The sequence below is a fragment of the Aspergillus foveolatus genome (assembly GCF_047715535.1).
Source record: "Aspergillus foveolatus strain CBS 279.81 unplaced genomic scaffold BDW70scaffold_70, whole genome shotgun sequence".
Classification (NCBI taxonomy): domain Eukaryota; kingdom Fungi; phylum Ascomycota; class Eurotiomycetes; order Eurotiales; family Aspergillaceae; genus Aspergillus; species Aspergillus foveolatus.
In genome coordinates this window covers 1-23,187 of record NW_027396134.1, presented here as the reverse complement: position 1 = coordinate 23,187, position 23,187 = coordinate 1, and the positions used below count along the sequence as shown (strand labels likewise).

The 23,187-nt window shown below is 51.3% G+C and overlaps 8 protein-coding genes across 8 annotated transcripts; 4 read left to right on the top strand and 4 right to left on the bottom strand.

Annotated features, from left to right (window-relative positions):
- Nucleotides 1-63: 63 nt before the first annotated feature.
- On the top strand, nt 64-3,578 carry BDW70DRAFT_111034 (oxysterol-binding protein related protein OSH3). The gene is made up of 2 exons (XM_073734533.1): nt 64-527; nt 594-3,578. The coding sequence occupies exons 1-2, from the start codon at nt 492-494 to the stop codon at nt 3,363-3,365; spliced, it is 2,808 nt and encodes a 935-aa protein (XP_073592314.1). The 5' UTR covers nt 64-491; the 3' UTR covers nt 3,366-3,578.
- A 77-nt stretch (nt 3,579-3,655) lies between these two features.
- Nucleotides 3,656-5,579, bottom strand: BDW70DRAFT_111029 (IFRD domain-containing protein). Its single transcript, XM_073734532.1, has 2 exons — nt 5,241-5,579; nt 3,656-5,147 (listed from the first exon to the last, which is right to left on the bottom strand). Exons 1-2 carry the CDS (start codon nt 5,429-5,431, stop codon nt 3,899-3,901), a joined length of 1,440 nt encoding a protein of 479 aa, XP_073592313.1. The 5' UTR covers nt 5,432-5,579; the 3' UTR covers nt 3,656-3,898.
- A 606-nt stretch (nt 5,580-6,185) lies between these two features.
- On the bottom strand, nt 6,186-10,049 carry BDW70DRAFT_153257 (IEC3 subunit of the Ino80 complex, chromatin re-modelling-domain-containing protein; the record flags this gene model as incomplete). Its single annotated transcript, XM_073739597.1, has 6 exons — nt 6,186-7,113; nt 7,185-7,416; nt 7,989-8,779; nt 8,833-8,949; nt 9,010-9,088; nt 10,040-10,049. 6 exons carry the CDS (start codon nt 10,047-10,049, stop codon nt 6,186-6,188), a joined length of 2,157 nt encoding a protein of 718 aa, XP_073592312.1.
- Nucleotides 10,050-11,254: 1,205 nt separating this feature from the next.
- On the top strand, nt 11,255-13,685 carry BDW70DRAFT_111008 (uncharacterized protein). Its single transcript, XM_073734531.1, has 2 exons — nt 11,255-12,054; nt 12,150-13,685. Exons 1-2 carry the CDS (start codon nt 11,423-11,425, stop codon nt 13,498-13,500), a joined length of 1,983 nt encoding a protein of 660 aa, XP_073592311.1. The 5' UTR covers nt 11,255-11,422; the 3' UTR covers nt 13,501-13,685.
- A 791-nt stretch (nt 13,686-14,476) lies between these two features.
- Nucleotides 14,477-17,636, top strand: BDW70DRAFT_143140 (ZZ type zinc finger domain protein). The gene is made up of 4 exons (XM_073738064.1): nt 14,477-14,813; nt 15,009-15,774; nt 15,828-16,039; nt 16,093-17,636. The coding sequence occupies exons 1-4, from the start codon at nt 14,685-14,687 to the stop codon at nt 17,365-17,367; spliced, it is 2,382 nt and encodes a 793-aa protein (XP_073592310.1). The 5' UTR covers nt 14,477-14,684; the 3' UTR covers nt 17,368-17,636.
- Nucleotides 17,637-19,235: 1,599 nt separating this feature from the next.
- On the bottom strand, nt 19,236-20,306 carry BDW70DRAFT_143136 (putative isochorismatase family hydrolase). The gene has a single exon (XM_073738063.1). It carries the CDS (start codon nt 20,283-20,285, stop codon nt 19,593-19,595), a length of 693 nt encoding a protein of 230 aa, XP_073592309.1. The 5' UTR covers nt 20,286-20,306; the 3' UTR covers nt 19,236-19,592.
- Nucleotides 20,307-20,597: 291 nt separating this feature from the next.
- Nucleotides 20,598-21,768, top strand: BDW70DRAFT_143135 (uncharacterized protein). Its single transcript, XM_073738062.1, has one exon. It carries the CDS (start codon nt 20,607-20,609, stop codon nt 21,738-21,740), a length of 1,134 nt encoding a protein of 377 aa, XP_073592308.1. The 5' UTR covers nt 20,598-20,606; the 3' UTR covers nt 21,741-21,768.
- An 8-nt stretch (nt 21,769-21,776) lies between these two features.
- Nucleotides 21,777-23,103, bottom strand: BDW70DRAFT_143132 (nicotinate-nucleotide diphosphorylase (carboxylating)). Its single transcript, XM_073738061.1, has 3 exons — nt 22,782-23,103; nt 22,653-22,708; nt 21,777-22,597 (listed from the first exon to the last, which is right to left on the bottom strand). Exons 1-3 carry the CDS (start codon nt 22,935-22,937, stop codon nt 21,850-21,852), a joined length of 960 nt encoding a protein of 319 aa, XP_073592307.1. The 5' UTR covers nt 22,938-23,103; the 3' UTR covers nt 21,777-21,849.
- Between the last annotated feature and the right edge of the window lie 84 nt (nt 23,104-23,187).

Sequence of the window (23,187 nt, the reverse complement as noted above, 5' to 3'; positions counted from 1 at the left end):
GGAATAGGTGCTCCACTGAAAAATTGGTTTTGAATAGATTCATAATGATCGGAATACCTGGTTCCTGAATGGCAGCAAAGCCCATGTGACGACGCCCTGAGGTTCCTCGGTGTTTCTCGGAGGCTCCGTCCCACAGCTTAAGATCTCCGCATTATTTATGAAATAATGACATGCGGAAGATGACAAGTCTGCCGCTTTCACCCCTTCGGCTGATTTTCATTCCCCTTTCTCATTTCCGACTATATTCTCCGATATCTTTTGTCCTTGTTATCACCTGCTTCCTTGCATGATTATCTCGTTGTCCCATGCCGTCATTGTCAATGGTCTCGTGAACCCGCTCCACCCCTCTCCTTGTCCTCAGGCACCGATTCAATCCCCTACCCACCCTTCTTACACCCCCATTTCCTCTATCGCGCCTTTAATTGCGGCTCCTTGCCGTCAACGCTTCCTCCCTGACGGTCGGTGACCTCCTACTGTTCGCTCGTGCAGTCATGGCAGCCATGGAAGAGCTTGAAATCCATAGCAAGGTACGACCCCAAGAACGCGCAAGAGTTATGGTTTCCGCGGCTGACTACGACTGATCGACCTGACAGTCTTACTTCGTCCGCTGGGTCCCCGTCAAATCCGAGCATACCATCTCTTGGAGCATCCAACCGCACAAGAAGTCGCTGAACTTCGGAATCTTCAAACATCCCGGCCAGTCCGGCATTCTCAGTACCCCTAATCTGACCTCAGCTGATACCCCGAGCAACGATTCGAGTGAGAACCTCGCAAATGGCGGCGCCAGCTCAAGGCAGCATGCCTCGGCTTCGCTTAGCGACAAGTTGACGGCCATGGGCCTGAAGCAGATTCGATGGGTTGGTAAATGTGAAGCGGATAAGATTGTCCAGGGGACATATGATGTGCCCCCTAACGAGGGCGGAAATTACGCACTCGTCTTTGACAACACATTTTCGAAGCAGATATCCAAAACCGTGACCCTCGTTCTTCTTACTTACCCAACTGCTCTACCTCCACAATCTGTTCCTACTACACATGCGGCCAGCCAACCAGGTGGTGATACCGAGTCCGCATCGTCGCGCCGGCGGGGCAATAGCATAATGGCCAAAATGCCGCCGCAAATCCAGGTCCAGGAGGGAGATGGAACAACAACAATACACACCGGGCTTCTGCTCAAGCGTCGCCGTAAGCGCCATCAGGGATGGGCGCGGCGGTTCTTCTCCCTCGACTTTACGACGTCTACGCTCTCCTATTTCCACGACCCCAACTCTGCTACTCTGCGTGGCTCAATCCCGCTGAGTCTAGCCGCGGTCGCCTGCAATGAGACTTCTCGCGAGATCTCCATCGACTCCGGTACTGAAGTATGGCATCTACGCGCTCGCAATGAGTCCGAGTTTACGTCCTGGAAGCGTGTCTTGGAGAAGGCTTCATCCTCCAAGGGCGCCGGCGATGAGGGTCACTCCCCGAGACATCTGCACCCAAGCACGGCGCTTCAGTTACCCCCTCAGCGCCATGTGACAAACGAGGCTGAGGAGCGCGAATGGGCGCGGGTCGCTGAACTGGTAGGCCGAGTCTCGGGATCCCGGGATGCTGTCCGACGTCTAGCCAAGGACACTGACCCCAAATACATGACTTCTGGGCCGTCCCGTGGACGGCCTGGGAGGTCCCCTAGCCCCCACCCCGGGGAGACAAATGGTGAAGAGAGGCGGCCATTCTGGAAACGAAAGGCTTCTAATGCAGCCCCGAACAAACTGTCTGCACCGAGTGATACTTCGCTTGATCGGAAGCCAGCCGTGCTGGCAAATTCAGAGCAAACCAATGGCGTACACGATAGCCTCATGGCTCTTTTGCGTGACCTAGATTATGTCGTCAACGAATTCTCGACCTTGATTTCGGAAAGCCAACAACGTCGTCAGCCCCCTCAGCTAACTGCGCAGTCGCGAATGAGCGTAGAGTCAGATAGGTCTGAGGAATTTTTTGACGCAGTCGACGCCACCGATTCCCAATTGCTCACCATCAAAGGCGACAGCGACGAGGATACAGTAGCGGATGCCCAAGCAGATGTCGTTGCTGAGGATGCGCCGTCCGATAGCGACGATGATTCTACGGAAGCCGCGGGCACGGGTGCTGCGCACGACCAACACTCTCCATTATTCCCAGCGCGACCAAAAACCCTTACTCCGCTGCCACTCGACACGGTTCCTCGGCGAAACAACATCCCCGCACCGACAGTGATGCCGCCTAGCTTGATTGGGTTTCTTCGCAAGAACGTCGGCAAAGACCTCTCGCAGATTTCAATGCCCGTATCCTCCAACGAGCCTCTTTCCTTACTTCAACGCGCCGCCGAGATCATGGAATACTCGGCCCTCCTCGACAAGGCCGCGCAAGTCAGCGATGCAAACGAGCGACACCTTTATGTAACTGCATTCGCCCTCTCCTCCTTGTCCAGCAGCCGCGTTAGAGAACGAGCGATCCGTAAACCATTTAACCCTATGCTCGGCGAAACGTTTGAGCTCGTTCGTGAAGACATGGGCTTCCGGTTTATCGCCGAAAAGGTCTCCCACCGCCCTGTTCAACTCGCCTATCAAGCAGACAGTAAAGACTGGAGTCTTGCTCAGTCCCCGCGTCCCTCGCAAAAGTTCTGGGGAAAATCTGCTGAAATTGTCACGGAGGGCAAGCTCCGCATTACCCTCCACTCAACAGGCGAGCACTTCTCCTTGACTCCAGCAACCTCATTTCTCCGCAATATCATCGCCGGCGAAAAATACGTTGAACCAGTCGGCGAAATGACAGTGCTCAATGAGACGACTGGAAGTCGCTCAATCTCCACCTTTAAGGCAGGTGGCATGTTCTCCGGCCGCTCGGAGGAAGTAACTACTAAACTCCTCGACTCTACCGGCCGCGAAATGCCCGTCTCACTTTCAGGCACCTGGACTTCCTCTCTTTCTTTGTCCGGCGGCTCTTCCGGAACCTCCACAATCTGGACAGCAGGGGCCCTTGTCCCCAACGCTTCCAAACACTACGGTCTTCCTGCCTTCGCTGCAGCGCTGAACGAAATCACGCCGATCGAGAAAGGAAAGATTCCCGCCACAGACTCTCGACTGCGCCCTGATCAGCGCGCCCTCGAAGACGGCGACGTCGACCGCGCAGAGGAAGTCAAGGTGCAGCTTGAGGAGGCGCAGCGCGCGCGGAGACGCGATATGGAAGCGGCCGGGGAGAGTTGGAAACCGAGATGGTTTAATAAGGTTGATGAGACGGCTGATGGCGAGGTCGTCTGGCGGCTGAAGGGTGGCAAGGACGGATATTGGGAGGAAAGAAGTAAGGGGAGCTGGAACGGGGTTTTGCCTGTTTTTGAATTGAGTTAGGTGGGGGGATGAGATGGAGTTTGGAAATCAGATATAGAAGTTGATGGTTGAAAAGCTGATTGTGGGTTAGATGGATAAAATCTCCGGGTAGTGACGATATATACGGGATAAATGCTATTCGGCTATTTATGCAGGTCTTTGAATGTGAAGTGTGGTCCTGCATTCGGTTTCATATTATTCATTCGGCCGTGGGACATATACGGTACGACACGCTACATATATATGTGCGTTAACGGGGTGAGCTGAGCCGTCTACAATTCCTCTTCGTAGAGAGGTACCATAGTGATAGGTGCAAGAGATGATAGAACTATATTGATGTATATATAACCAAAAATCGTAGTAAACTACAGCAAGTCAAGAGAAACCTTCGCCGGTATGCTCCAGAGCATAACTAGCAACATGAGCCGAGGCTTTGCCCGAAACAACTATAGCAGACTGCTTTCCCAAAAAAAAAAGGAGAAGGCAAGTAACAAAGAACGGCCGCGCATTGCATTGGCAACATAGGGAGGATTTAGAAGCAATATAAATCCGCCTCAGTAGTAGTCGTCATCGGCAAACTCGAGCTTTGCCCGGCGCTGATTCTGGCGGATCTTATCTTCCTTTCTACCAGTAGGGGAAGTGCGACGGTCTCCCGTCTGCCGGCGAACCATCATTACGGGAAGATTATCAAGGACGGCACGGTTACCCTCGAAATAGTGGACAGCGAAACCACCCTGCAGTACACGGCGTAGGGAGTTGAGGCGAATCCATTTCCACCAGCGATCGATATGCATGATCCCCTGTCTGCCAATCTTGACGGTGAGTTTGCTGCCGTGGTCACTGTGCATCGGGCCGCAGCGCGGATCTGCGACAGTAGCGCGAATGGACGCAAAGTTCTTGTGAAGGTCTCTTTTGTCGCGCTTGTTGATGCGCTTGCTATGGACTGTTGCGAGAGACTGTAGTTGGCGTTCGAGTTCGGGAGTGTCGTGATAAGGACTGTAGCGTTTGACGCGCTTAGGCCCGGTGTGGTAGACTTGTTCCTCTGATTCACTATCAAGGCTGTTCTCGCCATTGCTGTCCTCCTCACCCTCATCGGTCCAGTGCTCCTGGGGAGTGTAGCTCCTTTCGTACAGTAAGGCGATATTCTCGCCAGCCGCAATCTGTACGCTCGGATCGCCACTGCTCAATTGATCCATGAATATCTGAATATACTCTTCGCTCTCACTTTCAAGGTCATCAATCTCCGTCGCCATAAAACCCCATTCCTGGAGAGCTGCGGTGACACAGGCAGCAGCGCCGTCTTGCGCATCGATGGACTGCCCGTCCGAGGCAACGATATCCAGAAAGAACGTCATCTGGTCCTCAATAGCCTCGTCCCCACCGCCACCAAACATAGTGCATGTTCCTAAGCAGTGAATCGCTGCCACTTTAATCGCATCCGAGGTTGAATCGCGAATAGTCCGGGTAAGTAGCGGCTCTGCATGTTCGAAGATAGTGTTATCTGTAGCGGTAATAGCTAGAAGCTCCAAAGCACGCATTGCAAGTGTCGTTTCTCGAACACTGGTCTCGGACTTAATGCTGCGAGCGAAGGCGGCTAGAAGATCAGGGACGCGGCGCCGGATAGATTCTTCTACATAATGGAACTTGGAAAGGCGACAGTATGCAGCATAATTTTCTTCGCGGCTAAGCACGCTGCTGCGCTTGCGGTCTAGGATGTCATCAACAACCTCAAGAAGCTCCTGAGCCCAGTTGCTGTTATCTTTCTCGACGTCAACGTTCTCGAAATCGTCAAAAGAGCCGAGGCTGCAAAGAGAGGGTAATTTGGTTAGTTTTGAGCTATGACATCATCTTACACAAAAAAAAATCTGAATCTCGTTAAAGAGAAGAGAGACCTACCTGACAGCGGTATCATCGCTGAGATTACCCGCATCCTCATCGTCTGAAGCCTGTCTGCTTGCGTTCCGGGACGAGTGGTGTGAGTTTTGAGCCGAGCTTGCGCGCGAAGTGCGACGAGAGCCCTCCTTCGACGCAGCTTTGCGGGACATGGTTTTGCCGCTCTCAAGAACCTGGCGACGAAGATCCGGCATGTTGACAAGTGCTCAGATGGGACAATGTAATAAGAGCAAGCGAAGGAAGATTGTGTGTTTTCGCGTGGAAGGCACAATAAGGGCCTCTGATGGAAGATGCAGACTTAGGTGGAAATGAGCACAAGAGAGCGGCCAGTGCAGTTATCGAGTCCGACTATCAAACGGTATCGAGTGTGATGCAAAGAGAATGGTTGTTTGAGAGGCAAATGACATGGTAATCTCAAGAACAAGAAGCGAGATGGTCCGGTGTAGTGGATCGTCCAAGCGACGAACAGAAGATAGTGGTAAAGGAAATGTTAAGAGGAAGAGGACCGTTGATTTTGATGCAAGAGGCCTCTGTTGAAGAGAGAAATGTTGGGAGTGACGGAGTTGAAAGTGTTTGAAGGGCACATGGATTGGAACCTAAACCTAAGCATGACGTTGTCCGCGCTTCCCGTCCAATGGATCCATCGACTTGTACAGCAGCACTCTAATACTATGTCAGACGGGTAGTTCATCCGACGCCGAGTACTTCTTATTCCTCTTAACTACTCTGTGCCGCAGAGCAGAGATTTCCCACACGCCTCTCGGAGTTCTTCCTGCATGGTCCTGCGTACATCAGCATAAGGGCTCAGGCACCAATTACAGCGGGTGTTATCTGCACGTGATGCGGGGTCTTATCGCCTTTCCCAATGAAAATTGAAAAGTTATTCATCGTAAAGTTAAGGAAGAGTAAATATGGGTGTGATGTAGGACTGGGTATCATTTCTTATAATCAGCGCGACTGCTGTGCTGTCACTAGTTGAATGATTCTCTTCGCTTGGGCTCCTTCCAGGTATTCTCGTCCTTCGCGTTGCCGCCCATCTTCATCGTATTCATCGCCCTGTTCCAAATCAACCTGGAGACTGGCATCGTATGCCGCCGTAACTGTCTCCTCATCTACGCGCAGTCCTCCCTGGACAAGCACACGGATGCATTGAGCCAGACGCGCAATCTCTCGTCTTGTGGCCGGTGAGATCTCGTCGTTTTGACTTGAGTAGACTGAATTTGACACCATTTCCTCCATGCGCGTAATCGATACGCGCTCCGTGGCTGAGGACGCAGCTGCCGTGCCCTCAACGTGTTTCGATATCCAGATATACCCGTTCACTCCTAAGACAAGATCTACATCGCCGCCGCCGTTGGAAGTCGTTATCGTGAACATTTGTCTGCGTGAACGAACAACTCCGGTTGCCGATCCAGACCCAAGACCCCCTTTTGTTGATGAGCTAGACGCGCCGCTACCACCTGTTCCTGCAACTGCAAGGAAGACGCCATTACGGAGCTTCCCATATTTGAGTGACCTAGTGTGAAGCGATGCAGCACCATCTGAGTGCACTGTCTGTACCTCCGCAACAAGCAAATCCCCCTCGCTGAAGAATGTCCGGATCTGCAGTTCATCTGCGCTCGTTCGCCGGCGCAGGATGCCTCCAGGCAAGTTGATCGCGGAGAGAGGTAGCTGAGCTAAGAGAGGAGCTGCCACATCGACCTTCCACCGTCTGGACTGAACTTCGACTATACGTCCAACGACCAAATCGCCGATTTCTGGCGTGTAACGAGCCCGAAGCGGCTGAACAGAAAGTAGCTTGTTGGTCTTTTGGACTGTTCCGGCAACTGTGGCAATAATAGACGTGGATAAAGGGTTCGTATATGTTCCATGTCCTCTGGACGATAAGAACGACGTTAGTCTGCACGCACATACAAATGGTAATCAACAGAGAGAAGGAAAACAAACCTCATCCATTGCGGGTCATTCGTAACAACCTCCCCTGGTGTGATTATTCCCGTTCCAATATCCACCCCTTCTATTAATCGAGGCCGCTTTGTCGGCCGTGATGATTTTGCTGGTGTGAGCTCAACGCCGCCGTCACTGTCAACAGACATGTCGTCAAAGTCGGACTCGGGGTACGTCGCGTCAACATCATCCGCAATGGGGGCTAGTATTGTGATCGCCATTTTTTTATATTCTAGTGGCTATTGTAAGCAGTACTATAGGCGAGACTGGGCTGCGTTGTGAAACGAGAGTTTGCGATTTGAAGCTCCAAAAAAGGCTTTGGTCTCGAGAGCAAACAAGACAAACGGAAGTCCCCTAATACCACGTGGGTCGTTCTCGGCCGCTACTCTCTGAGCAATTGCTATATCAAGTTATTATCATCGCTCTGAGTTCGTTCAAGCGGCAGGAATATTGATTTATCGCTCTTTCTGTATAAGGCATGCTATATTTTCATGGGATGCCTCCACGCACTCTATCGCCTGATAAGATCTGGCGCAACAAATCGGAACATGTATCTATGCGAGAAAGGAGCCGAATGCAACGCGTGTAAATTCTTGATACATACTAATCAGAAATTAATCAGGATAATATTGCATATTAGCCGACAACCTATGAGTCAAGGTTCATCACGATTTTCAAGCCAGATATTAAAGAACGGAAGTAGGGCACTGGTTTTACAAGAAGCAGAGGTTCGAAATTTGCATAATGCTCATGCGCCTCCCCCAGATGTTCGTTTTGCAGGGCGCTTGGCGTTGTTGGATGTACTTTCTTCCTTCTTCTTCCGATTCGAGCGACCGGCGGCAGCTTTAGACCGAGGGGTGGCTTCCTCATCGCGCTTTCGTTTGGCCTTGGAACCTCCCGTTGCGGGACCAGAATCCGCCATAACACTGTCTTCATCGTGGGTGTCCTCATCTTTACGAGACATAGGCGCCGATCGCTTGGAGGTGCGCAAGTTGGATGGCCGTGACGCTGATTTTTCGGAAGCGTTTTCATTATCCTGGAGGAAGATATTGGGATGGTTCTTGCGTAGCCAGTGATGGACTGAAACAGGGCTTCGCAAAGCGTACTCCCGTTCTCTCTCTAGTAAAGATGGTTTCTCCGGAACACGACTTAATTGAACAGCGGCTGCCATATCGCCCAGCCTAGCGTCTGTGGCCAAACAGTATTCTGTTTCATGCTCCGGAGTTAGGAACCCAAGGTTCTGATTCAAGCTAGAATCATCCGTTGGATTTACTGGGCCCTGGCTCTCGGTTGCGGGCGCAGAGTGTGGCACTTTGAGCAAATCTGTGTACCGTAGTAGAGGCGCGAATGCCCTGCCTCGCTTAAGGCCGCCCTCGAGTTGTTGATAGGACTCGAGGGTTATATTTCCGGCCGCCAAGTCATCCTTTGCATTTCTCAATACCGATGTGGCTAATGCATGGTCATTGTAGGCTGCCGAAAGCTCTCTGTCAGGGGGTGGAAGAATGTCTTCGTCACCAGGAACATGCAGGTCGTATCGGAGCTTGGGCGGAATGTGCACAGCGTCGTTGAACTCCAATAGAACCTCCAGAAGCTGACTATAAAAACAATCAATGAACGAACTGGAGGTAAGCATGACTAGTTGACGAACTCGTTTTGCTCCTGGATTCTCTTTGACAGATCCTCGATGCGCAATTGCTCACGGATGAGAGACTCGCTTTCCTTCATTTTGAGCTCAAATTGAATCTTAAGTTTCGCAAACTTTCTCCTGTTATATAACTTCAATCAGTCCTGAAACTAATCTGCCATTGTCCCAATCTGCACTCACTTGAATGACCGGTGAGACTGCTTGATAGGAGCATCGGCGTCAGGCAGACTTCCGGCCACAGACCGGGTTTCATCACGTTCTTGAGACATTCTTGTTGAGTATAATAGGCGGACTCTTCAGCGGCGCGTTGCCCTTGGAGATTCAAGATTCCGTGGTCAAGATCCGAGCCTAGTGTAGACAGATGAGGACGTTGACCGCATCTGGGCCGTGGTTGCGAGTCGTGCCGGAAGCTCAAAGGCGGAGTGGAGCGATTCTGCCCGTCAAATTAAGAAAAAAATGTCACCAGGTCATCTTCCACAGTCAGTTGAGATCCATCATTTTTTTTTGGCTAACTGTTTTGTTTTTCCCTGATTTCCTTGATCTCTGTCTACATTTACCCTACATACTGGGAATACCATCAAGGACACAAAATGACCGGCATTGGTGAAGAAAACCACAAGAAGCGGAAGCTGCTCGACGGCCCTGAGCTCGAGATAGATGTTTCCGCGCCTGAACCACCCTCAAAGAAGGCCCTTCGTAAAGCCAAAAAAAAGGCCACTGGTGCAGATGCGAAGGCCGACACAAATCCTAAATCTGAAAACGGAGCCACTGAGGCCGCTCCTCAAAAACGTTCAGACTACGGCATTTGGATAGGAAATCTAGCATTTTCTGTTACAAAAGATGATATACGGCGGTTTTTGACGACCAATTGCTCATTCACAGACGCTACCATCACTCGAGTACATTTACCCAAGCCGTCGGACAAAAGCTCAAGGGCGCAGAATAAAGGATTTGCCTACGTTGACTTTTCCACTCCGAAGGCGTTAGAAGAGGCACTTGGGCTGAGCGAGCAGTTAGTTTCTGGGCGCCGTGTTTTGATAAAAGATGCGAAAAATTACAAAGGCCGGCCGGAGAAGTCGCAAGATGGCGGAAACAATGCTCCTACATCCTCGGGCCGCCCTCCCTCCAAACGTCTATTTGTTGGTAACCTCAGTTTCGACACGACTAAAGAGTTTCTTGAGGAGCACTTCTCGCAATGTGGAACCGTGACCAACGTCCATGTCGCTACTTTTCAAGATTCCGGAAAATGCAAAGGTTATGCTTGGGTGGAGTTTGAGGACTTGGAAGCGGCTAAAACGGCAGAGAGGGGGTATAAATATATTACTGAAGACAACGAGGATGAAGACGATTCGGCTCAAAAACCGCAGCGGAGAAAAATATGGCTGAACCAAGTTCTGGGCCGGCGCATGAGACTCGAGTTCGCTGAAGACGCAACGACTCGCTATAACAAACGGTTCGGTAAGAACGGGGAGGGAAAAAAGGGAGCTACAGGAAACAACGGGGATGCAGAGCCCGGTGATTTCGAGGAGGTCGCGGTTGAAAAGCCTCAACAGAAGAAGGCCAAGAACGCAAAGCCGGATTATACCCGCTACGACGAGTCCACCGTGCAGAAGCTGAGCGGCGCTATTGTTGAGGGTCAGGGCAAGAAGACAACGTTTGACTGAAGTCGGCACAAAAAAAGTCCCTTTTCGAAGATATGAGAAGATATATACTGGGTCTACTCCTGTTCCACTGTCGCTGTTTGGAAACGGATCACGTAAGGACGAGAGCGATATTTGTTATCTAATCCTGCAGGAGAAGGGCAGCGTCTGGCAATTCGACGTGGCACGAGAAAGACGTGAGATCACTGATACCCAAGGAATGGATTTACTCAACGCAGTGTTAATCATCTTACCCGTTATTATCTCGGATCATCCCCAATCACGCCACTCTTTGTTCCGTAGAAATATTAGAGTAACAGGCATATCAGAAACGCCCCGCGGCCTGAATAAGCAGCAGTCTGGACGCTCGACAGCCGTCGGTTCGTGGCATGGAATCGAGGAACAAGTAGGCTCCGGTGGTTCCAGGGAAACAATCATAGATAACCCGGCAGCTTTGGGGGATGGAATGATGCCGTCGACCCCTCAACAACAACAGTCCATACTTTTACCTTTCTCTCTAAAAATCTGTAACCCGGGATTTTACAGAGTTGTGCTCGGTGTGGTTCTAGAATCGCAGAGTGGTTCAGGCGGCGCTAACCCCGGTTGGGATGATTGACATCTCCTTCGATGTCATGCCTCAACGTCGAAACCATCAAATCTTCTCGACTGTCCCTTTATAGGGTTGATTTCTCTTTCCTTCTCCGCTCTTCTTCTTATAGGGTGCATTATACCATTCAGTTTTGTTTTATATACTCCCCTTTCCTTTCTTGGTGTCGCCGCTTCCTTTTCTGCGTGGAGTCTGTCATCCCGCCTTGCTCTTTCAACCCGCCTGTCTCTCCGCTGCTGGTCGGTGCACCCATTCCTGCATTCTCCTTTGCAACGCCCTGCCGTACTTATTTATCGACGAACAATATCGCTTATATAATAACGACACTCATTAAGTTCATTTCGAAATGGCACCTCATTGTCGCAATATAGGTGCGAGTCGCCGAAAAAGACGGGAGGATGAAGGCGAGGATGAAGGCTCGTTGGATGGTGAGATGGAGGACGACTCTCTAAGCGAGGGCTCAATCATCAGCCAACAGGACGAAGACGACGCCGACGGAGAGGGGAGCGATGAGAGCGACGACGAAAATATACCGGTCGACAGTCCGGCCAGGCACGAGATCAATGGTCGTGTGCCTGAAGGTCCACAACGTCGTCACTCAATGTCACCCAACAAGATATCGTTAGCGAAGACGATGTCCGATACAGACGCAATGATGAACGGGCTAAAGGTTGCGGGGGACGCAAAAGGTGTTCCTGAAATCAATTTCGACGAGATGGAAAGAGGACTCGGTCAGATCGGAAGGGCACCATCGGCACCACCTGCTGAGGCGTCGACGGAAACGTTCACAGAGAAGAGACATCTGGAGACCGAAAAGCTCACTAGGGGGAAGTGTGAGGATCCGACCGTTGTGCCTACACGGGGTAGTTTCTTCCTTCATGACAAGCGTTCAACGGAATCTGGAGCAAACAATCACAGGCCATCCGGTAAGTCGAAATCAAGACCGTACGGCCTTATTGTGGATGGAAATGTTCGGAGGTAAGTGCAGGATTTCCCAATTATTTCGGCAGCTCTAAAGCCGTCGCAACAGAAGGCGCAATTCAGCATGTTCTAACCTAGTTTACGCTTCCCAGGAAACAAGACATTACAACCGAAGGACCGTGGACCCATGATCTTCATGATACAGTTGCTGGAGACGAGCCGCCTGCTACTAGGCGTCCTACAGCCTCAGCGGCCGTTTCGTCTTTTTCTCATAAACAATTACCTACGACTGTACCTACTGCGCCAAATACTTCTACTCCCAACCGGACTTTCTCGACCACCCAGATTACTGGGACAATGCCTGTCGTGGTGTTCCTTCCAGGCATGGATAAACCGATATCTTTCCAAGCCGACAAGAAGCATTACACTCGGCTACCAGAGCATCGACCCCCTCTGCGCCGAGACAAACCCGTTAGAATTTCAGTTCCTGGTCAAGCACCTAGATATATATTTCCCGCCACGGAGCGATCCTTTGTCTTTATCCCACGGGCTCAACGGCCCAACCAGCAGGCTTATCGTGGGCGTGCCCGAGGAGGGTTCTATCAAGGGCGCCGCGCAAGCTTCTATGCAAGCTCGACATATACACCGAGCGTAGCAATGAGCCGGAGGTCGTCATTCGGCAAGCCTCCCTCACATGATGGGTATCCTTCGCCAGCTGGTTCTGTCATCTCGCGGCATACAGTCATTACAACCGAAAATGGAAAACCGATTGTTCGCTTGCCTCCTCCCCGAGTTCCCGGGGCCAATCCGCCACCTGCCACAGCCTCGGTCCCTCCAATCTACTCCCAACAGCCGCAGCAGACTGTATGGCGTGAGAGTCGCCCTGCCCCTATCCCCATGCATCAGCCTCGCCCACAGAAGGCTGTTTCCTTGGCCGACATTGAAACCCCGGCTAGTTTCGCCAATTCCCCCCGGGCGCAGCAGGAGCAGCCCTTTCATTATCAGGTCCCCGTGCCAAGCAGCGGCCCTGTATACGGCCCCGACGCCTCCGCAAATTATGCCCTTTCAGCACATACAACAGCAACTCCATTATCCCAAATACCTGAACGTGCCGTTCACGCTCCGCCGTTCCATGCGTATGGATTCCAGCAACCTCAAACATACTATCCAAACCCGTACCCGCCGGCTCCTGTATATTACTCTGTTTCGGGCACAGAATATGCACCTTATAACGGCGTCGGGCCGGCGCCAGCGGCTCCTTTCCCTGCGGGACAAAACGTTCCGTATATTGTCCCAACACCATCGGAGCCAACGTCACAAGCTGGTACGGTTGCACATGAGTCTGGTGGCACGGTTTATTATCTCGACGCCTCACAAATGTATCCAGGACCAACGTTTGGCGGGAGCCCCGCGGGTGGAGCTGCCAACATGGGAGGGATTATGACACCTGGTACGACATACTATTACCCTCAACCCCAGGGTGTATACTTTGCGCCACAGTAACTGGACGGGAGGCAAGGCCTCATCGAAAATGAGCAGCGTTCGCACCCTTTTTTCATATGTTTCACCCACCTGATGCCGCCTGACGACTCAGTTTCTTTTTTGGTTCTTCCGACATGATTTCCCGCTTTTGGCGCCTCTCTTCATTCTTTTGTCGGTCCCTTCTCTTTTATCTCCTGCGATATGCTTATCCCAAAAATTCTCATGGCATTTTATTTTTTTTCCCTTCCCGGTGCCTTCTACCGGAGCTTCTCGTTTCGTTAGGTCTGCCTTAGTCGTCGTTAGATTAGGATCTGATGCATTTCTAGCGTTGATGGGTTTCTTTGTTTAGCTAGTTATTGTTATTTAGGGGCTTTTCGCGTGTGCAGCAAGTTTATGATATTATCCTCCATGCAACAATGGTTATATGATGGCAGCCTGAGCCGACTGTTCCATAATGGGTCTCTCCTTCGTACAAGGCTAATTTATTTCTGCGAATCAATGCCCCACTCACGCCTGGCTGAGGCCAAGGCCGGTCGGATATAACGTGTCGTATGTCCGGCTGTTGCATCATTGCTTGCTTGCTTTTTCCTATCCTCGGAGGAGGTAACCACATATGTTACTGGGCAGAGGATAAATCATGAGCGCGCTGCGTACAGGTTACATTCTTTAGCTGACAATAGCCGTGGACGCTCTGGCAGGACCTCAATATTGTAGATATAATTTATCAAGCGCAAAGTTTCGCAGCTCCAGCTTTCCCCCAGCCAAAGCCAAAGCAGGCGGGTTGGCGTAGTTTACGGGGCATTGCCATTGGACGTCCAGGAGCTCACTGACGCCGCACGGTCGCTGAGAACGGCACTGATGGCTTAAGTAAGCTCACCGCCGGGAGCGTTAGAGGGCAGGTGGCAGGTGACCATCGACCGCCGCCGGCCAGCCAGGCATCTTCTTATCTGCCAATTATAAGCCTCATTCTCGCTCCTCTCCTCTTCAACCTCCATCGCCTTGCGCTATCCTCGTCATCTCCTGCTGCCTCCTGATCTGCCCATCTATCTCTTCTTCATCATTTCCTGCCTTTCTTCCAGCTTTGATTGCATATCCCTTGCTCTGGCTTGTCGATATTGTCTTTGCGTCTCCGTTGGCTATCTCGTTGAAGCTAGCGTAGCTACCCGGCCCGCGAGCGATTAGTACAGCTTCGAGGGCACGCAGTCATGTCCGCACCCTCTGTCAACCCCGTCGGGCCTGGTACCCTGATCACTGTCAAGGTGACCTATGAAGACCATACCAGGCGCTTCAAAATCCCTTTGAGGGATCTCGGGGCTCGTACCTTACCCCAGAATGTAAGTCCTGTCCCCACTTGAGCTCCGACCGGGGCCGCCGACCCTTGCCACTCTCACCGTACTTCATTATCTCTCTTTCATTCATCTTTAACCTAACTTCTGCCTGAGTTCTCTCATGCTTTCGTCTTCCCCTTAAGCGTCCCAGAGATTCAACTAACATCATCGGACCACTCGATACTGACGTTTCCGCACTAGTTGCGCCAACTGCTTGGCACGCCGGCGGATACCAACGTCATCTTTGAACGCTATTCGGATAGTGCCGGTTCTTATGTCCAGCTAGACAGCAACAACCCGGCAGTTTTCAAACAGCTTTATCGGGCTGCGAAAGCCAAGCTGAAGCTGCGAATCAAAGCTACTGTCGTCCAGCCTACGAGCCAACCAGCAGTATCCGAGAGCATTAGCGAACCAAGATACAGCTACCTGGAAACCGTTTTGAGTCACCCTATTCCTGAGAAAGCAGTTGATACAAACGACAGTGCTAGCATATTAGCTACAACTCTTCCAGTAAGTGCGGAACGGACCACATTCTGCTCGGCCACCGAAATGGAAGGATCGAAATGCGTCAGCCACAGAGAATTTATCTTGGGGCCTGACAACCCCAGTGCTCCCGTAATCTCTCACACCTCCACTGCTGGTGTGTTCTGCATCGACTGCGATCACTGTGGTCGTCCTATTCCAAATGAACACTACCATTGCAATACCTGTTCCGATGGCGACTATGACCTCTGTCCGCAGTGCATTGACTCGGGCGTTAACTGCCAGGGCGAGGATCATTGGCTGGTTAGACGTTTTGTAAAGGACGGTATCATCACCAACAGCACCACTAAGACTCTCGCATCACACAAAATTCAAACTCGCGATGAGCATAAACCCCAGTCGGAGCCAGTTTTGGAAAGTGCTCCCAGGCCAGCTGAAAATATCACAATCAACCGCGAACGTGTCTGTAACAACTGCCTCAAAGGTATGCAATGCGCATATTAAATCTCTTGATGTATAAGTTTTAATTGATAACAGAGTTTGACGAGGGTAAAATGGTTTCCTGCGCTGACTGCGATGATTTCGACTTGTGCATTACATGCATTCTTGGACACAAACATGGGCATCACCCTTCACACACCTTTGTGTTGTTGGGAGACCACGACGCCGGCCTAAAGAACCTTGTTCTGTCTCGCTGCAAGCCCGGCCGTGGTTATCATCATGCAGCTATCTGTGATGGCTGTGAAAGCGTACGCCATCCACCCCTATGACTGTTCGATAGGACCTGCTAACTTACTTTCAGCATATTACCGGTGTACGCCACAAATGCCTCACATGTCCAGACTGGGATTACTGTTCCGAGTGCCATCTCTCGGCATCTCGGACCCATCCTGGTCATCGGTTCGCCCCGCTCTACACGGCTATTTCTGAGCCGCTGCAGTCTCACGAGGTGCACTTTGGTGTCTTTTGCGATGGCCCTCTATGCAAAGACAAGCCAAGATCTGGATACATCACTGGTGTTCGTTACAAGTGCTCTGTCTGTCACGATACCGATTTCTGCGCCAAGTGTGAGGTCCATCCCTTAAACACGCACAACCGTACACACCCTATGGTTATGCTTAAAACACCAGTGCGCAGCGTCACAGTGAATACTGTCCACGAAAACACATTTAGCCAGGAGACGACTTCCGTGGGCGACCACATTCAGAGCTCGATGTCGACTCAAGCTTCCGCTCCCAATGACCCAGACACCGAGATGGAAACAGTAGCTGAGAAGAATGTTCAACTTTCTGAGGACTTACCCAGGGAAGCGAAGTCTATCAATCTTGAGAAGACTTCCAGTCCAGTTATGGATTCCGAATACCAGGCATTTTTCCTTGAGGATACCATTTCCGACGGCACGGCGATGCAACCGAACCAGGTCTTCCAACAAACCTGGAAGCTATACAACCCTGGACCTCTCGCATGGCCTGCTGGAAGCAACGTCCGTTTTGTTGGTGGCGATTCCATGTTCAACGTGGACACTAAACACCCCAGCAGTCTGGAATCAGTCACGGCTGCCATGGAAAGCAATAAGCTGTCTCAGCCCGTCGAAGCCGGACAGAGTGCTGAATTCACTGTCAATCTGAAAGCACCCAGGCGTCTCGGGTCTGCAATCTCATACTGGCGAATGAAGCTTGCGGACGGCACACCTTTTGGCCATCGGTTGTGGTGCGACATTCGAGTCCGTGAGGATTTGGCTCCCGCTGCGGACGACCGCAAAGATGACAACAACATTACTCCTAGCGAAAAGACCCCTGAGCCCGTCGCGGTTAACAATTCCGACATCTCCGAGAGCCATATGGTCTTTCCTAAACTGGACAAGGAGTCACCAGCAGCAAGCACACACGAGGCGGTCAACGTACCGGCCACCGCTCCCTCTGTGACTGACCCTTCTGAGCGTGATCTCTTCGACGATATGGCCAGCTTGACCCTGGGAGAAGAGACCTCGACTGAGACTGGGTTCTTGACTGATGAAGAATATGATATTCTGGATGCTAGTGATCAGGAGTTTTTGGATGCCAACTCTTCTCGTTAGTAAATGATGGCGGTGATGCTTATGATAAAAGAATGAACACTGTGGACTCTAGGATTTGGTATTTCCGGGATAATAGCGCGGTCAGGGAAAGGTGATTCAAGTTGTTTCTTATCTCACATGCACTGCCGACCAAACTCGGCCGAGTAACTGGATGCTCATGCGCTGTATCTCACATCTTTTCTCAAATTGGATACCAGGATGCTGTTCGTTTTCTCCTTGTAGATGTTCTTCGTTCACGGTGATTCTCGGCCTGCCTTCGCGCAATCGCCGTTTCAAGGCCGCGGTGCCAGGCTAAAGCTCAATGCTCTCCAGTCTTCTTTCTCATAAGATCTACCTTGACGTCGTTTCTGTCTCCCCTCCACTTTTCTCTCTTCAGAAATCCCAAACGCAACATGGCTATTTCATGATTCTCTGCGTCTCATTGTTTTAACGGTACTCGACCCATCTCAGCCCTCTTTCTACAGTAAAAGTCAATCGCCAACTCACAGTTTCTGTAGTATACCGACGCCCAGTCTTTGCTTCTTCCAGCCGCGGAATATACAATATTGGACTCCCTGCAATGTGAAGACATGCACTAATGTTCCCCAGACAATATTGATTTGCGCATGTGAGGAGTCGGTGCTCGCTTGCTTCGATTGGTTTCCTCCAATCGGCCACCTGGATACACCACCAGAGACAACGGGATCAATTCATATTACTGAACCTTAGGCAAACTCCACTCTCATCGGGTAAGTGAGAGTAAGTCCTGATGTGAGTAAAGATCGACGATATAAAGGCCTCCAAGCATACCGTCTGCAGTCCGAAAATCTCCCTGGCCCCTTCCATCACGCACAAGATTGAATCACCCAGGACACAGAACAACCAGTCGCAGGTATATCTTTACTGTAAACCATCTAGCAAATGGCCAGTATTGCTCAGAATAATAGTCAGAAAGCAATCTTTAAATTCCGCTCTTAGGTCTAAGCATTTCACCATGTCCTGAAGGCAAGCCCAATTCGGTATGTTTGCTCCTTCCGGCATCCGCTGGCAAGAACGCCTAACTATACACCACAAGCTCATTCTTGTTTATGCCACTGAGCTACCATGATTGGTTAAATGCGGCACGTTGAAGACTCGACCATATTCACGAGACGGGACTTACGTCGTGCAAGTCCAGCTTGACCGGCTCACTACGTATGTTGAAACAGCAGGGCTTGATGGGTCTCTGGCGTTGAAGAACTGTGGGCTGTGCGCGGGCTTAGCCCTGGTCCGCAAGACGATGAGATCGTGGTTGGTGGCATATTGGATAGGATTGTGTAGACACGCTCGGCGAATGACCGGGGAACCAGCCTATCCACGATCAGATCTCTTTGACAGCACGTTCGATACCCTCAGCTACTATCATGGCCTGTAAAATACAGCAGAAGATGATGCCAGAGGCTATATCCTCGCTGGTCTCCGACGGGCCATTGGCTTGAGAAAGACGCATCGAGACGCCGAGGTTAAGGACGGCGTGGTTGTGGTATGTCTGGCGGATACAAACTTCACATTCAGGAACCGGCACCGGCACCGGCTGAGTATAGACGGTCATCTTTGAAGATGACAAGCCGAACATTTGGTCTGCCAGTGCTGCGGTTCCGGTGCTACGGAGCTGGCAAAAGATCAAACGAGACAATGTTCCTTATGACGGGGTTTATCTCCAGTGGTATTATGGCTGTCAAGGTGGACCTGAACCCTAAACCTCCAAAGTGAAGATAGATGTCACTTTTAGGTGTCACCAATACCGCATGAATGCAGCGGTTCAGTAGCGTATCCCGCCCTCGTGCATAAAGCAAATTGCTTTATTTGATTGCGAGCTTGTTTCTATTCGAAGCTGGCTCGAGACTTATGGCTACTGACGCACTCGCAGCAGCCTTTGAAGCGGCTGATCTATAGAGGAAGTTATATTCATCTGGTCACGGCAATTTGTGCAAACAGTGGAAGCTGAGGCATATAAAAACCGGCTCCGCGGTCTGGTCGAACATTGAAGGGAGATATGCTAAGTGATACTTCAAAGGCTACGTCCTCCAGGCCTACTCGCCTCCCCGCGTTTCAGCACAACCGGCCTTGTTCTTTAGCAGCATAAACTCTGCAGTCCCACAATAGTCGTACTCAGCTGTTCATCTGGTGCCATTGATCGAGTCGGCACTTTCTTAGACACATGGCTGTACTCCTGGCTGGCTGCAATCCCGTGCTCTCAGCCGTACCTAATTCAAGGCCTCCAAGGAAGCAATGACCTGCTCCGTTGCCATAACATCTGCAAACTCGCCGTCCAGACTGGCCAGGGTAACAGCATGCACAGTCTCAGCGTCGAATCCTCCCTTGGCCCATGTCGCCGTCGCATCGCCCACAAGCACAATCCGGCCTTCATCAACCGGCATTGCTTTCTCCTGACTCCCATCTCCATTCAGAACGGGCTTGCCCTCAGGATACCGATCCACCACGCCTAGGTTTGCCGCCATCCGCACAGACGTCGATACGCAGTGATCTGTCGTAATGCCCGCCACAATCAGCTGCCGTATTCCGTGCTCCTTAAGGTACGATTCTAGCCCAGTCCCGATAAAGGCGGAGTTGACGTGCTTCCACATCACGGGCTCTGAACCATCTTGTACCGGCTGGACACAATCCAAGGGCTGTATTCCGGCGCCGTTAGACGCAGATGGATGGAGAGGGGAGGTGAGAGATGTGGAAGAGTGGAAGACGTGGACTATTTCGAGTTTCGTCTCCGATCTGGATTTGGCGGCACGAAAGGCAGTTATTAGACGGGAGAGGTTTTGTTCGAGTAGCGGGTTTGAGCGTTGAGTGCCCCAGTGACAGGGAGTGTTTGGATCACAATCGAAACCTTTCTGATTGTCGATTAGGAGGAGGACTGTTGGTCGGGTGAATGTTAGAGATGGCATCTTGTATAGACCTGAGTTGTGTTGTTTTGGTAGATGGTGATAAGAGGGTTATATTCTGTTTAGCGATGAGTCACAGCGTCAAAGTTACTCTAACCCTAGCAAGGCTAGTTAGCGTATCAGTACGATTTTAAATCATTATTGATTGTCATTTTATAGAATTGACTATTTCATCTGGGTGATATCCCTTATCATTAACTAGTTAGTTATTTTGTTTCTGCCTCAGGAGTCAGGCAATCAGTATCAGTTTATCCCCAAGCTTCGCGTTTCGACCAGCTTTCCTCTCTTCATTTCATCCTCCCTTTTCTTCTCCGACTTGTCCAGATGGCGTCAATCAGCACGCCGAGGGCCCATCTCTCTCACCTGAGCCGGCAATTCCCCAATTCAACCATTACCACCCCGTTTCTTCAACTAACCCACCGGCACCGATTTCAACACCACGTGCGCTCCTCGCACTCCGGAAAGTCTCACAATCGCCCACCAATCTCCGCAAAGCCAAATGAGAAGCGCATCACTCCAGCGTCCTCAGCATCCACCGTCTTGCTATCAGACGACGTCAATCCACCACCCAGCACCCGCCCCGCGGACCTCGAAACACCCGCACCTCTAGACCCATCCGCCTCCTTCGGCGACAAAGCGCAGCGCCTCATCGCATACGGACGCGCATATCTCGCCTTTTACAAAACAGGTCTGAAGAACGTGTACCAAAACTATCGCACTTCATTGCCTATTCGTCGCTCACTGGGCATCCCGTCGTACTTGCCTACGTCGCCACCGCCGAAGTTCTTCATTAAGAGCAGCAGTGGGCATAGCAAGCATGTCAAACCCAAGACCAGCCGCTCGACATTCCAGCTCCTCAATCGCTCAGCGTATGATGTCCGGCGCATGATCCCCTTTGCCCTGGTGCTGATCATTTGCGGCGAGTTCACGCCGCTTCTGGTCATCGCGTTTGGAAACGCCATCACACCGTTTACATGTCGGATTCCCAAACAGATCGATAAGTATCGCAGGCAGCGAACAGACCGGAAGTGGGCAGCGCTGAGCGCGTACGCAGAAGCATCGAATGGGTCTGTCAGGACTCCGGAACCAGGGTCGAAGGAAGAGCTGGATCTGCTTTCTGCTTTCGCGAGCAAGAAGTTTGCGAAGGAGGCTAGTGCTCAGGACATCCTGATTGCGTGTGCGGTATTTGGTCTGATCAAGTCGCATAATAGGCCGAGTTTGCTGGTCGAGCCGGTCTATCGAAAGAGGTTGGCGAAACATACCGAGTATCTGGCGGTTGATGATAAGTTAATTAAGAGCTGTGGTGGGGTGACGAAGATGGAAAGTTCAGAGGTTAAGATTGCTGTTGAGGAGCGCGGAGGGTATGGGTTAATGACTGGAGCGAGTGCGCGGGAGGTTGAGAGGGCCGAAAGGAAATGGTTGGAGATGTGGTTGCAGAGGTCTCAGCCGGACAAGTAGCTACTAGAGAGGGGAGGTGAAAGCCCTCGATTGCGTGATAGACAAAATCTTGAAGATGTACGATATAGATCTGGGCGTACATGAATAATGTAATATACATCATATAAGTCTATCCGCGCAACGATACCTTCAACGAGAAATCTACAATCCCAACACCCTGGTGAATCGAACTCGTTGACAAGATATCCACATCCTCACAGACATACTGCAACGCGTTCCCCTCATTCAGACCGCCACTGACTTCAATCAGGAACGAGCCCCTCGACCTACCCTTTGCAGCCCACTCCTCCTTCAACTGCTTAGCAGCCTGACGCACCCCTTCCGACGTGAAGTTATCCAGCATAACCACATCGGCACCCGCCTCAATCGCCGCATTTGCCTCTTCCAAACTCCTAACCTCAACCTCGACTTTTGTCGCAAACCCCCCAACAGCCTTGGCCGCCTGAACAGCCTTCGGGATTGCAGCGGCGATATCCTGCTCCACGTTTGCAGCCGTCGTTGCCGTCGATGAGGAAGCATTATTCGCACAAGCCCAGACATGGTTATCCTTGAGCATTGTCATACTACTCAAATCATGTCTATGCGGGTCCGCTCCTCCAACAAGAATGCCGTACTTCTCAACAACCCTGAACCCTGGCGTTGTCTTGCGTGTCCCAGCTAGGGTTCCTTTCCATCCGTGGGAGCGAAGTGTTTGTAGGAGGGATGAGGTCTTTGTTGCAATTCCGGAGCACCGGGCGAGGATGTTTAAAGCGACGCGCTCGCCAAGCAGGATCTTGCGGATTGGGCCGCGGACAGTTGCAACATGGGTTTTTTGGTTGGCGGGAAGGCTTGACCCTTCATGATGATGCCATTCGACTCTTCGAGCTGTGTTAGTTCGGCAGTTCGGATTGGAATAGGTCGGAGGCGACGTACGAGCATCCGAGCTGGGAAAAGACTTCGTCGAAGAAGGGTACGCCAGCGATTATGCCCTTCCACACATGTCAGCAGTCAAGTTCCAGTCAAGCTACCCAGCTAGCACTAAGCGTCGAATCAGTGACATACTTCACTCTTCCCCAGTAGCTTCGCTTCGCCTTCTGACTCGCCAACGACGAAACCGCCGTAGTCGAAGCTAGGGCAGTCCTCTTCAAGCCAATCGGATATAAGGCGTTTATATGTGGCCGGGAGAAGATGGCGGAGATCGCCGTGTGCTGATGCCATTGTTTCTGTTCGAGTGTACGGGAGCTCAAAAGAATCGAAAGATGTTGAACGTCTTAACGACGATCATAGAGGGGAAGTTCTAGCTACTCCCCGCTTCTACGCGGGGTTGCTCGGGTGCTTCCGGCGTAACCTTGAAATCACGTGGCGGCTGTATTGTGTGGAAAGGGATGGACAATTGTCATTATTGGATGGCCGACATGGCCGCCTATCTATATCTAGCTTACTGAATGATGACTAAGCGAGCTCGACC

What these genes read in the sequence shown, in the direction of transcription:
- BDW70DRAFT_111034 (XM_073734533.1), top strand. Translation starts at nt 492, where the DNA reads ATGGCAGCCATGGAAGAGCTTGAAATCCATAGCAAG. An exon ending in AGCTTGAAATCCATAGCAAG is followed by an intron (nt 528 to 593) that starts GTACGACCCCAA and finishes TCGACCTGACAG; the next exon opens with TCTTACTTCGTCCGCTGGGT.
- BDW70DRAFT_111029 (XM_073734532.1), bottom strand. Translation starts at nt 5,431, where the DNA reads ATGCCGGATCTTCGTCGCCAGGTTCTTGAGAGCGGCAAAACCATGTCC. An exon ending in AGCGATGATACCGCTGTCAG is followed by an intron (nt 5,148 to 5,240) that starts GTAGGTCTCTCT and finishes CTCTCTTTGCAG; the next exon opens with CCTCGGCTCTTTTGACGATT.
- BDW70DRAFT_111008 (XM_073734531.1), top strand. Translation starts at nt 11,423, where the DNA reads ATGGCACCTCATTGTCGCAATATAGGTGCGAGTCGCCGAAAAAGACGG. An exon ending in GTGGATGGAAATGTTCGGAG is followed by an intron (nt 12,055 to 12,149) that starts GTAAGTGCAGGA and finishes TACGCTTCCCAG; the next exon opens with GAAACAAGACATTACAACCG.
- BDW70DRAFT_143140 (XM_073738064.1), top strand. Translation starts at nt 14,685, where the DNA reads ATGTCCGCACCCTCTGTCAACCCCGTCGGGCCTGGTACCCTGATCACT. An exon ending in CTCGTACCTTACCCCAGAAT is followed by an intron (nt 14,814 to 15,008) that starts GTAAGTCCTGTC and finishes TTTCCGCACTAG; the next exon opens with TTGCGCCAACTGCTTGGCAC. An exon ending in TCTGTGATGGCTGTGAAAGC is followed by an intron (nt 16,040 to 16,092) that starts GTACGCCATCCA and finishes ACTTACTTTCAG; the next exon opens with CATATTACCGGTGTACGCCA.
- BDW70DRAFT_143136 (XM_073738063.1), bottom strand. Translation starts at nt 20,285, where the DNA reads ATGCCATCTCTAACATTCACCCGACCAACAGTCCTCCTCCTAATCGAC.
- BDW70DRAFT_143135 (XM_073738062.1), top strand. Translation starts at nt 20,607, where the DNA reads ATGGCGTCAATCAGCACGCCGAGGGCCCATCTCTCTCACCTGAGCCGG.
- BDW70DRAFT_143132 (XM_073738061.1), bottom strand. Translation starts at nt 22,937, where the DNA reads ATGGCATCAGCACACGGCGATCTCCGCCATCTTCTCCCGGCCACATAT. An exon ending in AGCTACTGGGGAAGAGTGAA is followed by an intron (nt 22,709 to 22,781) that starts GTATGTCACTGA and finishes CATGTGTGGAAG; the next exon opens with GGCATAATCGCTGGCGTACC. An exon ending in TTTTCCCAGCTCGGATGCTC is followed by an intron (nt 22,598 to 22,652) that starts GTACGTCGCCTC and finishes CACAGCTCGAAG; the next exon opens with AGTCGAATGGCATCATCATG.